The sequence below is a fragment of the Zootoca vivipara genome, chromosome 1, assembly GCF_965207765.1.
Source record: "Zootoca vivipara chromosome 1, rZooViv2.hap1.1, whole genome shotgun sequence".
Taxonomy (NCBI): domain Eukaryota; kingdom Metazoa; phylum Chordata; class Lepidosauria; order Squamata; family Lacertidae; genus Zootoca; species Zootoca vivipara.
The window spans coordinates 4,056,683-4,070,281 of record NC_142582.1 but is presented as its reverse complement, the minus strand read 5'-3'; the positions used below and the strand labels follow the sequence as shown (position 1 = coordinate 4,070,281).

The 13,599-nt window shown below is 42.5% G+C and overlaps 1 protein-coding gene across 1 annotated transcript in view; it reads right to left on the bottom strand.

Annotated features, from left to right (window-relative positions):
• Window positions 1-13,599, bottom strand: part of ABCA12 (ATP binding cassette subfamily A member 12) — a 142,762-nt gene that overhangs the window by 19,912 nt on the left and 109,251 nt on the right. Inside the window, exons 42-49 of the mRNA XM_035138968.3 lie at window positions 12,646-12,823; window positions 9,613-9,728; window positions 8,826-8,985; window positions 5,676-5,944; window positions 4,993-5,209; window positions 4,195-4,304; window positions 3,043-3,187; window positions 141-275 (exon numbers count right to left, since the gene is read on the bottom strand). Coding sequence (XP_034994859.1) covers window positions 141-275; window positions 3,043-3,187; window positions 4,195-4,304; window positions 4,993-5,209; window positions 5,676-5,944; window positions 8,826-8,985; window positions 9,613-9,728; window positions 12,646-12,823 — 1,330 coding nt within the window. The remainder of the gene's footprint in view (window positions 1-140; window positions 276-3,042; window positions 3,188-4,194; window positions 4,305-4,992; window positions 5,210-5,675; window positions 5,945-8,825; window positions 8,986-9,612; window positions 9,729-12,645; window positions 12,824-13,599) is intronic.

The window sequence follows — 13,599 nt, the reverse complement described above, 5'->3', positions numbered from 1 at the left end:
GTTTAGAGAAAATGGTGAATCAAAGTCTCTCTTCTCTCTCTCTCTCTCTCTCTCTCTCTCTCTCTCTCTCTCTCTCTCTCTCTCTCTCTCTCTCTCTCTCACACACACACACACACACACACACAGTGTTGATTTCTTACCAGGAGTAAAATTGAGGGTTTTCCGAGAAGGGCCAGAGCAGTTGATAACTTTCTGTTGGTGCCATAGCTACACATAGAAGTGATTCTGTGTTGGTAAGACATCAGGTTAAGTCGATAAAGAAGCCGAAGTACAATCTGTGGAAACATATTTTGTTTTTAAGATTGGGCACTGATACGTTGTCATTGTTCCAACTCATTGGGCCACTCGCAGAATGACAGCAAGACAACAAAACCATTAGCACCTGCCATTCAGGTAAATGAGTTACTTTGCCAGCCTCAAGACTGCCCAACATTTACCAGTATTTTGTCTCTCGGCTGCCTTTTTTAAAAAATGGCTCAGCCTGAATGCTAGCTAATCAGCAATTTGAAACTTGCCTACATTTAAATAAAACATTGCTAAATTTATAATGAACGAAAATAACAACCCTCTTATTTTTGTTCATCCTGTTTGGTCAAATTAAGCAATAAGTATTGAACTCTAAAAACTGCTGTCATATTTATAGTCTCTTTGTGCTAAACAAAAGCAGTGCATGCCTGGCTGCTCTGCCAGCTTGGAGTTAGCAAAGAAGGAAGGTGAATAAAACAGGGTCAGATTCACAGGACCTTCATGTTAAACTCTGCCGTTTTGTAAGGCTGTGTTTTGTATGTGTTTCTCTGTCGTGTCTTGAACTTGGCTCCTACCTTCCACCTCCTAGGCCACATTTGCCATTGATTTGACAGACGTACCACCCAGTGAGGAGAAGGCTGATTTGGTTGTCTCGCCTTCTCCCCTCCCTGCCATGATTCAAGTAGGCTCTCTGCTCTTTTGTTTTTAAAGCCCTGTATCTACATTTATGCAATCACAATACATATCCAGCTCTTCCTTCCTCCTGTCTTTCCTCTTTCTTTGTCAGAGGCTTTTTTCAGTTTCGAAAAATTACTTCTAGGAGGAAGTGGGTTAATAACCCCACCAATTCCCAGCCAGTCAGCAGCACCCTGTGCAGAAGCTTCTACCACAAATCAGAATAATAGGCCTCCCAGGGTTTCAATCCAGGGGAGAAGACTGGACATTTGGCAGCTGCTATCCTGTATGGCTCCCCAAGATGACGTGATCAAGAACTCAAATTTAGCTGAAACCAGGGTTGAGCGCAAAGCCTTCATCTTTAAATTCAAGTGGAACATCAGTTATTAAAGGTCTAACTGGCAATATGCTTATTTGTCTCCCTAGAAATGTCATAGAGCTTGCATGTGTCCAGATTATAGCAGACAATGAAGAGGAAAACCTGCTATATAAGGCATTACAGTGGTGCCTCGCTAGACGAAATTAATTCGTTCCACGGGTCTTTTCTTATAGCGAAAAATTCGTCTAGCGAATCCCATAGGAATGCACTGAATTTTTTTCGACCTTTTTTTTGCCCATAGGAATGCATTAATTGAATTTCAATGCATTCCTATGGGAAACCGCGATTCGCTAGACGAATTTTTCGTAAAACGCATTCGTCTAGTGAGGCAAGCTCCGCTTGAAAAATCCTTTCGTTAAGCGGAAATTTCATTAAGCAGGGCAGTCGTTAAGCGAGGCACCACTGTATATTTTATACATTATTATCTGATGAGTAAAATTATGCAGGTTTGTTAAAGACCATGGTTATCTCAGCCATGATATGCAAGGGAAGTGAAAAGAGTTATCCTTTATCTTATTGTGGACGAATCTGAATTATGTGACAACACTCAGGAGGAGCCCGGTCGCTAATCTCTGTATATTAGCCATTGAAGAAGACACTGAAAAGGTCAAAATGACCAGGCAACTTTCAAGTCACAATCTTCACACTTGGACAGCGAAATCCTATATGTGCTAGCTCAGAAGTAAGCCTTGTTGAGTTCAGCAGAGCAAAGTCCCCCAAGTTTTTAAACTCTAGGCTAAGTCCCCATGAAGGGGGGGCTTCATTGTGCTTTGTAAGGCAGTAACTTGTGATCTGCTAGCGATCTGTTTAGAAAACTAGTTTGTTTGAAAATCCAGCTATTGAATGAAAATTTAAGACAATTGATATTATTTATTTAGTGTTAATCAAAATACTTTAGTAATTTGGTCAGATATATATTCATAAAAAGGTAAAGGACCCCCGATAGTTAAGTCCAGTCGTGAATGACTCTGGGGTTGTGGTGCTCATCTCGCTTTACTGGTCGAGGGAGCCAACGTTTGTTCACAGACAGTTTTTCTGGGTCATGTGGCCAGCATGACTAAGCCGCTTCTGGTGAAACCAGAGCAGCACACGGAAATGCCGTTTACCTTTCCGCCGGAGCAGTGCCTATCTACTTGCACTTTGACGTGCTTTTGAACTGCTAGGTTGGCAGGAGCTGGGACTGAGCAATGGGAGCTCACTCTGTCACGGGGATTCGAACCACTGACCTTCCGATCGGCAAGCCCTAGACTCTGTGGTTTAGACCACAGCACCACCCGCGTCCCTACATATTCATATATCTGACGAAAACACGGTGTCTCTTCAGGAGTAACCCTATAAAGCTGAAGTATGAGCAGAACAGGATTGTAGAGGGCAGTCTTTACATCATCACACAACTTCTTCTATGTGCTCTCATGCTTGGCTGCTGCTTTTGAAGCTGGGGGCCTTCTGTACTCACTGAGGTTCCCCTCCTGTTTCCAGGGTTTTAAAATGCAGAGAGACTCTCTCCAACTACAGCAGGCTCCCGCTTCTGAAGTAGAAGCCGGACATCAGAGCACCCAGATGATGATGTGATGATGGAGGGAGGGTCAATGGTTTCCCCTACTAATGTTTCTCTCCTTGGAAGTATCACCCAAAGAAGACTACGGAGAGCAGAGTTTCACAGCAGACTCATTGCCTTTATGTACACCTACTTTATACCTTCATGTACACCTACTTTCATACCTTTATGTACACCTACTTACCCCTTTAATATGTTTCTCTGGGATGCCATGTAGTCGGGCATAGTAATACATGTGTTCTTCCACTGTCAGCAAATCATCCAGGGCGTCCTCTTGAGGACAGTATCCAAACAGGGACCAGTGGGCATCATCAACATCATTCAAGGATCTGAATGGATACAATTAAGTTATGGGAAAGGTTTCAGTCAATAAAGGTTAGGGTTAACAGAAAACAAACACCTAAACCCCATGTAGTAGTAGTAGTAGCAGCAGCAGCCGCAGCAAGCATAAATAAATAAATAAATAAATTGTACCCCAGCCACTCTGGCTTGCTTCCACCATTAATTAGAAGACAACAAAACATCAGACATTAAAAGCTTCCCAGTTGCCTTCAGGTGTCTACGGAAGGCCATATAATTGCCATATAGTTGGTTATCAGTTTGACATTTGATGGGAGGGCGTTCCATATGGCGTGCGCAGCTACCAAGAAGGCCTTCTCCCTGTAACTTCATTTCTCACAGTGAGGGAACCTCCAGAAGGCCCTTGGAACTGGAACTCAATATCTGGGCTGAACGATAGGGGTGGAGATGCTCCTTCAGGGATACAGTGCTAAGGCCATGTCTTTGTAGACACAAAGTGTGAAAGTGCATGCAAGCAGGGAAGCAAGATCTCACCAACTGGTCTTGTTTCCTCACCCTACCCTTCACAGAAATGCCACACTGCTTCTCTTCTATGGATATGCCAAACTTCACTGGGTGCCTGGCCCTTTGTAATCACCAGGAGACATAGTTGAGTAAGCATGTAAGTATTCACGGAGTAAGAGGAACTGACTGTTGACTGGGGCAGAAATGACTTGATGCAACCTTCAGACTGATCATACATTTGTTTCATCAGAAACAAGTTCAACTCAGTTCTGTGGGAATGCCTCTCAACTAAGTTTGCATTAAGAATGCCACATTGCTTCCATCTCCCATTAATAAAATGGAGAACACAGTAAAATTGGGCATATGTCACACACCTAAGTAAGTGCAAAATCCTTATATTTATATTGCTTGCACTTCCTTTATGGCCAGCCTTCATGGTTAAATGTGTAACCCAAGCAAATGTCACATTAGACTTGTTTCCTCAGATAACTTGCTTGTCTTTCATTGCCAAAAAGGAATTAGTCCTCCATACCCAGTTTCATCTCGCACCAGTAGCCTTCCAAAAGATGGTTCAATGTCTCCCGTCAGCATTTTGAAGATGGTGGTTTTCCCAGCCCCATTCACACCAAGCAAGCCAAAACACTGGGTTGTTAAGGGGAAAGACCAGAATTTAGTTATAGTGCATTAATAAAGACCAACATATTCATAATTTCTTTCAGAAAACCCAACAGCTGGAGCCAAAACAGATTTGAAAATGCAAAATCTGAAATCTTATTTGCATAGTTGTTAATTCATATGAGAAAACCGAAACAACAACAAAAGAAACCTAGGAAGTGATTTATGGGCTTCAGCAAAGGGACCTGGGTGTGTTTGGATGCGTTCATTTTCAGACAAAATTAATCAAAATCTCAGTTCCAAGGTGGAGAAGTCAAATGCCTCAGCTGAATACTCTTGCAAACATGTTCACTTTTTACATGCAGGATGTTTTTGATGTGAGGAATGAACCCTTTCATCTTGCTTGTAAAAGGGTACAGTATCGTGAGGGCCATATCACCAGTTTTTCCTGAATATTGGAGTTGGTTTTTCCTTGAAGTTCCAATGTAATATTATGGCCACTTAGGGGAGAAATCCCACACTCACTCACTTGCATCCCTGCTTACTGCAGCCTGGATGAGCTGTTGAATATAGACAATAACACTGTGTAGCAGCAGAGAGCTCTGAGTAAATGCCTCCCCAAATGCTCAGTGTTGGGTGCCAGCCAGCCAACCAGCCAGCCAGCCTGTGAATGTATTCCAAGGCAGTAGCAGTGTTTTTAATTGCACTGGCTTACCTCTCCTGCTGGGATTCCAATACTGACATTTTTTACTGCCACAATTCTTCGGTGGGGAAGATGGTAGATTTTGGTGAGATTCTGGAGCTGCAGCATGTCGCAATCTGCTATGCCTAATGCGACTCTCTCTCTTTCTGCTTGTACATCCTTGTCTTCCTCCTCATCAATGGCTTCCAGGCGGAATTGTGGCTTGCCATGTACTTTGTTATACATGAATCTAGCATGGGGGAAGACAACTCCTGTTAGCATTATCTTACTATTTTTCAGAAAGGTGAACTCAAAGTGGCTGACAACACAAACATTAAAAGCAAGTGTAATAACAAGAACCATCAATATAAAAAACACTAAAACCCTGCCCCACTAAAAGACAAATGGAAAATTAAGGAATGAATTTATGTAGTAAGGCAATAGTGCGACAAGACAATTTTCTAATTCCTGTATCCAATGCACAGAAAGCAGATTGCAATGTGTGTGGGGGGGGGGAGAGATTGGGACAAACTGCACTTGGCTGTTATCGTAATCATAATCTAATCAGAAATCCATGTTTGTTGCTGAAGCATTTTACAAATCCCTGGTGTAAATGTAAAACAATAAATCACAAGCCTATATGCCACATCTTGCTCTTTGTCAATCCATCATCCTGTTTCTGATTTTGGAGCACCCTTTTCCCGCAGGTCACTTACTCTAATGTATTATACCAGACTTTCTGAATTGTCCCATCATCGACCAAGAGGCGGATTGAAAACAATATAGTCCCCTGGATAAACAACCCAAGCAGCTTGGAACTTATCCTGTCCAACTCAAAGGTTCTGTCAGGGTAATCCACGCCATATGCTTTTAGGAAACCCATCAAGGCTTGATATTGTGACAGTTCGATCAATCCATATCCAAAACAGAATTGTGGAAATATCAGATAAATGTGCCTCAGTGTTTCAGCAAGGTCATGCAAGCTCTGAAAGGAAGAAAAAGTACCTTAACATGCATTTACTTTCTAGTTTCAAAAAGTTTCATATATCATAAAAAATAGGAATAATGTATTGAGTTTTATAGCAAAATGTCCATCCTGGTGGGGGTGGTGCAGAGGTATTGTACGCATCCTGCTGCTAAGTATGTGTGCACCACACAGAAATTTATTGTGGCCCCTTCTTCATCAACAGGCTATTCTTGGTGGTGGTCCAGTCAGCCAGTTTCACCAGAATGGGGAAGGTTTTCCCCTACCTCTCACCTATATGAGAAAAAGGGACTTACTGGCTTAACCTGCTCCCATCTCAAGAAAAGGTAATTTCCTCCTTTCCTGCCATACTTTCCAATATGCTTGCCTTTCCCCATCATATATGCTTTATTTTCACATCTTGTTTACACATATGTAGTCCAGGCCAATGTGATTCAGGTTAACTTCTAGAGATCTGGGTTGTAGCATATTCAGCACAGTGGAACGCTTCGCCCAGCACTCACCTCTGGTACTACATTGCTAGTACGACTGTTGCCACAGCCCATAAATGACCTTCTATTTCAGCTGGTCTTTAACTCATAGATACACCGAAGACATTAGTTTCAGGTCAGCTAGCAGACAACAAAAACTGGTGCTGCAGATGGTTTCAGGCTATAATCTGGCCCAAACTATGCACAGCTGTTCCAAGAAGGGTGTGTGTGAAAATACCATCTGACAAGCACTGAAAAGTTGGTCTCTGTGTCTGATCCCTGTACTTCTTCTCATGGAGTGATAAATGCTGTTGACACTTGTGCTGGGCATCAGATATGCAATAAATTACCATAGGGAGACTTAGCCAGGCACCCGCAAGGGACATATCAATGTCAATCAACAACCCTTGTCTGCTTTTGGGCACAAATATATTGTAAATCCTTTGTGTGTGCTTTCCTGATCAAACGCCTTCAAGGAAAATGCTGGATGCATATTCAGGAAAGACATATGTCCATAATGAAAGCTGACAAGCTGGTCCATTATAAAACAATGCTTATCTTTTAGAGGAGAGAGCTGGCTTCCACACTTTCTTACTACGGTGGAAGTACTTTGCTTTTATGTTTAGATTTAGGAATTTAGTCTACCCATCGTTACATTTTTAAATTAGACAGCATTTTTCCTAATTTGCTAAATATCTATAGCTAGGGTTCAAAAACTGTTAGGTAAACTCCCAGGAATGACATTATCTAAACCAGGGGTGGCCAACTCCCAAGAGACTGCGATCTACTCACTGAGTTAAAAACAAGCAGTGATCTACCCATTTTGGGGGGGTTCAGGTTGTTGAGCTTTTTTTAGGGAGGAAAGCCCATTTTTAGGGGTTCAGGTCAAACTTGTTGAGCTTTTTTAGGGGAGTCAAAGTTGTTGAGTTTCCAGTGATCTTCCACAGACGTCCAGTGATCTACCAGTAGATCACAATCTACCTGTTGGACGTGCCTGATCTAAACAATATATGACAAGGGCAGTCACAGTTTTTATTCACATATCATCCCTCTTCACAATGTGTGTTTTTGTGGTTGCTTTCTTTTTTTTATAAAAGAGAAAAAGAGATACAGTGCAGTAGCTTGGGCAAAAAAAATGTAACTAGAAAGAAGGGCTGCGTCTTTACGAATAAAAGCATCAGGCACTAGCCAGCATTGTGTCAGTGGATGCAATGTGGCTGATTCCACTGGATGCCACCCCTTTATACAAACAGCCAAAGAAACACTGTCCCAGAAAACCATCTGAAGCATACTGATGTCAATTTGTCCACGTGTACAATTTCAAACACTGTGACTATCATTGCTGCAGCTGTTGGTATTGAAGGCAATTCCCAGATGGGGCCAAGACATTTTTTGCAGCAACCAAAAGATTCATATAAAAAAGCCCACCCAGTGAAGGGCAGGTGAGAAATACAGGAAACAACCACAGCCGCCTACCCCACATCTTACCCTGCCCACTTCCAGCGAGGGAAGGAAAATATGGCTGCAGAAAAAAAGTTCCTGAAGCTATATATCATGAGAAACCAAGGCAGAGGAAGAGAAGCCCTGCTCCTCTTTGACACACACACACCCCTGCTTTATGCAGAGGTGGTCCCACTGCATCAAGTTTGGCCCACAAGGTTAGTTTTTGGAGGGAAGGTATGAATTCATTCTGTTTCCTCAAAATATTTTCCTTTGTTCTAAAGGTCCCAGGCACCATCCATTGTGCTGCACGAATGAGACTTGAGAATGGTGATGCAGTTGGGCACTTGAGACCTCCAGAGTGGAGAAACATACGTGAAGGAAGCCCCACCACCGAGATATATATCCATAGTACAGAATTATTGCCCTGAGATATTTTTATGGTTGGTATTCATTGTAATCTGAAAGGGAATGTTATCCTTACATAAACAGAAGGCAATATCAAGAGGTTGGCTGATTGTACAGTGGTACCTCGACTTACGAAGACTATCCGTTCCACGGCTGTCTTCGTAAGTCGAAGTCTTCGGTTGTCGAAGTGCCCATTCTGTGCATGCGCGAAGCACGATTTCGCACTTCTGCGCAGGCGCAGAATGTGCACACAGGGCGCACACAGTGAAAAGACTTCTGGGGTTGTCAACTTCAGAAGTCGAAACCTTTGGAAGTCGAGTCGTTTGGATGTCGAGGTATGACTGTATTTAGAAGTTTTAGGTACAGGCTGATTTACTCAATTTAAGCAATGATATTACATCTCTATTTAACCAGCCTCCAAGATATGTGGTACTATCAAGTCAAAACTTCCTTGAAGTAAGAGCATTGTCCCCCCCCCCCGCCCCCCATGAAATAGAATGAATTTTGCACTGCATTACAAATTCAATACATGGGAGTTAAAGATGTGTTTGCAAGGCTCATACCTGATCAGTGGCCTTTTCTTGGGAAAGTAGAAACATAATCGAATGAGTCATGATTGTATTGATGCCAAAGAACAAGTTGATGCAGACATAAACTATAAAGGCCATTCCTGTTTCCTTGAACATTCCAGCCAGCAAGTACATCCATGGGAATGTTGCATATCTGCAGAGCATCAACAACAAGAATAAAAAAAAAGAAGGCAAGAGAACAACAAAAGCAGCACTACTAGTCCAGTCATAATCAGCCTGTGAGCTGATTATTGTCTCTGGTAAAGAAAACACGAAGGCTGTATTCATCTTTTTTTGGCAAAGCCAAAAAGAACAGCAAAACTGGTGTTGGTGATCAGCTTCCTTGAAATAGCCATCAAGAGCAAAAAGATGAGGAAAGGATCCTGTTGTTTCTAGGATGACCTTGGTTAGAGTGATTACTAAATTAATCAAGCTGCTAACTGAGTTTAGCCTGACCAGTCATAGTTTGTACTTTATTCAGTTATACCTGACTTTATATCCAAATGGGCCAGCAAGGCAGCACAGAATCATAATATCCCAAAATCAAAAAGGGGGTTCTTAAATATGTTTTTTTTAAAAGCACCAAGTGGAAAGTTTTAATGGTGCACTGTTGTAAATCTCCATTCTTGCTCTGATTGTTTCCAGCGGGTATAGCTCAGCTGATGGCAAGCCTTCCATTCGCAGAACAGGTGGGGTGGCAGGAGCTAGAGGCCTCTGCTCATGATTGGAGCCAGAATGGGGCGTTAAATTCAGGTTAGGTTAAACTGAACCAAATCCTTACCCAAAAAGGAGAAGAAGTAGGAATACAGCCAACAGGTTACTGTCATTGAAGAAAGCTGGGATCCGAAAAGCTGAAATTACTCCCACCGAGAGTGTAACAGGTATCAGAAAGTAAACCTGCAAAATACACATGGAACTGAATTAGCTTCTATTGCATGAAAAATATGAAGCATCCTTAGGACAGATATACATATAATCACATCTTTTCTTCCTCTGGAATACTTACCCCTCCCCTTTGTTTGAGCAGAGTCACTGACATGGATTGAAATCACCACTCCACAAAGGGCTAAGATTTTGTTTCTGGTTAGGCTTTTTTATTTCAACAAAGGATATATATATATATATATATATATATATATATATATATATATGCAGCATGAGTAGTTTTTTGCTAGAGACATACGGTAGTCTTTAAGAGACTTGAAAATAGTTTGAGAGAGGCATTGTTACCTATGGTTTCTGCAAACTCTGCAAACTCTGTTAACCAGAACAAAAGTGGGCTAAGCAAAATACATCATGAACAGCAACTCTCTCTTTCAAATTGTTTTCATCTCTCTGCAAGACCTACACATCCTGTGCTTCTTTCCACTAGGACCAGGGAGGAGGGTTCAAATCCTCACTGAGCAGGAAGCTCACTGGATTGACCTCAAGGTGTTGTTGTTATTTTTTAATACTGCTGATAGCTTCTTGTTAGGGGAAAGTGTAATCACTTGAGTCCAACCCAAATTCTAATTAGCAGCAGCTTCAAGACTTTCCAGTCTCTCCCCTTAATTTGAAATGAGAACTGTTTGCCAGTAGGAATTCACCAAGAAGTATCAGGTTGCAGAGTATCCCTGCATTAGTTTCAGTCTGGTGAATATTGATTCCAGTTAGATCACTGTGACGTTTTCGACTGGATGATTTATAAATATGCCATTTCACAGCAAGCATATGGAGCATGATAGAGGCAGGCCTATTGCATGAAGGTTAGAGCCAGAAGAGTATGTTTGGCAAGTTCTTCAGATCTAACCAACTTTGAGTGACTTGTATGATTCTTGCAGGTGCACAGGCCAGTTGGAGGTGACTTTGGACAACCCACTGGAGAAAACAACCCAGATCTAATGAATCATTTGGCAAGAGGTGGCTAAGTGTTGAAAAGAGAGAACAAGAGTGTAGCCCACATAAATGCTCTCATACCCCCCTTTTCTCCTCTCCCATTGCATTAGTGCAGGTACTTTTGTCCCTGCAGGCTGAGAGACTACGGATTTCTGGGTGGTCATGAAGCTCTTGAACACAAGCACACACTATTAGAAGTAGCTTCTGTTTAAATCACATTTATAATTCTTCCCCCAAGAATCCTGAGAATTGTGGTTTACCCCTCAAGGAGCTACAATTCTCAGCACCTTTGACAAATTAAAGTTCCTAAGTTTTTTGGGGGAAGGGGTGAGTCATGTACTTTGAATGTTGTGTGTGTGTGTGAAGCCTCAGCCTGACTGAGGAACCAGTGTAATGAATTTTGAGCATGCCACTGAGATGTATATATAGAGAGGTTGTCAAAAAATAACTGTGACTAGATAATGATTTGACACATCCTAATTAATGGGAAGGGGAATTGAATAATTCATCAAGCTAGCCTACTTGTTTTGTTATCTTGGACCACTTTCTATCATTTTACTGAACCAAGCTGTATTATGCTCTGGGGTAACTACCCCTCCAGTTAATTGTAATAATTCAACCTCTTACTTTTGTAACATTTATAACATTCTACAGCAAGCATCCCCAAACATCGGCCCTCCAGATGTTTTGGACTACAATTCCCATCTTCCCCGACCACTGGTCCTGTTAGCTAGAGATCATGGGAGTTGTAGGCCAAAACATCTGGAGGGCCGCAGTTTGGGGATGCCTGTTCTACAGCATAATACAACAAATGTCTACTCAGAAGTCAATCCAATTGATTCTATTCCGGTTATATTTTCATTCTGCTGCAATCCAAAAAAAAAAATTTTCCTGAGAAGCCAATGCAATGCAGTTTTGTGAATCCATGAAATGTTTCTAATTTTTAATACAAATTTTTATATTTTGAGGTTGAACAACTCTGAAAAAAGTAACCAAGCCCAGAAAAGAGGGAAAGCTTCCAACATATTTGTTTCAAAATAATTTAATAATATTAATAAAAAAATGTTTCTTGGAAAAATATGGTTCAGAGTATTTTTGAGCAAATTTTCTGTCTAGCTGTGACAGAGTTTAGAAGGTCACAGGCAACAGTCTTACATGAGCAGCCATAACCAAATACATACCACTGGGTGACTTTTAGACCTGCCTTCTTGCCTTTGCCTCTTTGCAGTTTAACCTAAAGCAATTTTTATGCCTACAAGTTAAAAATAAAATGAAGTCTTGACCTTAATAGCGCACTGATCTTTTTATAAATGTGCTGAGCTTTATGCATATCCTACAGCCAAGGAAATGAAAGGAGGGGGAGAGGCCATGTTCTTAGCATATACATACTGTAATAACTCTAGTTCTAAATATTTTTTAAATGTCCTCACACAAAGTTTGTTTGCTCCTATGTGGGTGAGAATCACCACAATCATTGCAGCTATACAACTGTTCCACATACACAGAAGGAGAAAAAGGACAAGCACACTGAGCCCACCTCTCATTCCTGTTCTTGCACAAGTTGAAGGGATAACTTTTGTAGCAGAGCGTCTGCTCTACTTATGGAGGCTGCCTGTGTGATTCAGAAACCTGGAAAGTCCGCGTTCTAACCACATGGGGAACCTGTACAAGTAGAGCAGATGGCTGGCTGCAAAACTTAAGGGTGATGGGATACAACCAGCATGCTCATCTTTGGTATTCTCTCCTTGCTCCAGCCCCAGGTGTTGATTTAACTTTGACACAGAATGCCTGAAAGGAGCTTAATATTGACTTAATAGCTCCTTTCAGGTGTTCTGTGTCAGAGTTCAAGGCAAATCTCAATGCTGCACTTTGCGATCTCCACGCTGCTCTTCATTGTACGCCATTCTGCAAACTGGTTTGTAACAGGTAAGATACTTACAAGGTCATAAATGAAGTTAGTCACCCAGTAGCTTGTCACGCCCATGCCTGAGATATGCTGCAGCTGTTTTGCCTTGGTTTGATGTTCCTTGACCACATAAAGCACAAAGCTGGCTGTCGTGATGGAGTAGCCAATCAGGACGGACATGGAGACGATGATATCCAGTAAACTACTAAGCCTGAGTGGGGGGGAGGTAAACAAAAGTATGTTCCAAATAAGTATGCAGACAGATCCAGCTCTAGATTTGATCAGTGCCCTGCTCTGGGCAAAGTGTATTTTCACGAACCCCTCTTCTTCCCGTCATCCTTGCTGGTGCCAGAGCTTTAACCAGCCACCCCTTTAATTCCCCACATTGCCTCTAACCTATCACCCCTCTGGGGCACTGTGGGTAATTAAAAGGGTGGCTGGGTCCAGTTGCCTGGTGCCGCTCAGCAGTCCACCCTGCTCCTACCCTTAAGGGGGCCCTAGAGCTCTAGGAGCTGCCCAAGGAACCAGGTGCTGACGCTGGCCTTGCATGTGCATCTCTTTTGTTTCAGAGCTTCACGAGGTTTCCATGGGTGATTTTATCCAGGGATCGTTTTCTATCAGGTATTAGGATTGGGTACCCAGGACCCACTGATGTGACACACAGAAGCCTTATGAATTGCCGCCTTACCTTCCAAGTCCCGGACTGCAGAATCCGGGACCGGCAGCCTTGTGACACCGGAAGCTGCGTCGACATAACTTCCGGTGTCGCTTTGCCCTTCTATGGGCACCAAAAATGGCCGCCGCCGGCTTCGAAAGTCGCTTGTACGCATGTCAGGAAGTGCGTCGACGCAACTTCCGGTGTCGCTCCGCCCATCTAGGGGCACCAAAAATGGCCGCCGCTGACACCGGAAGTCGCGTCTATGCACTTCCGGACATGCGTAGATGCGACTTTTGAAGCCGGCGGCGGCCATTTTTGGTGCCCATAGA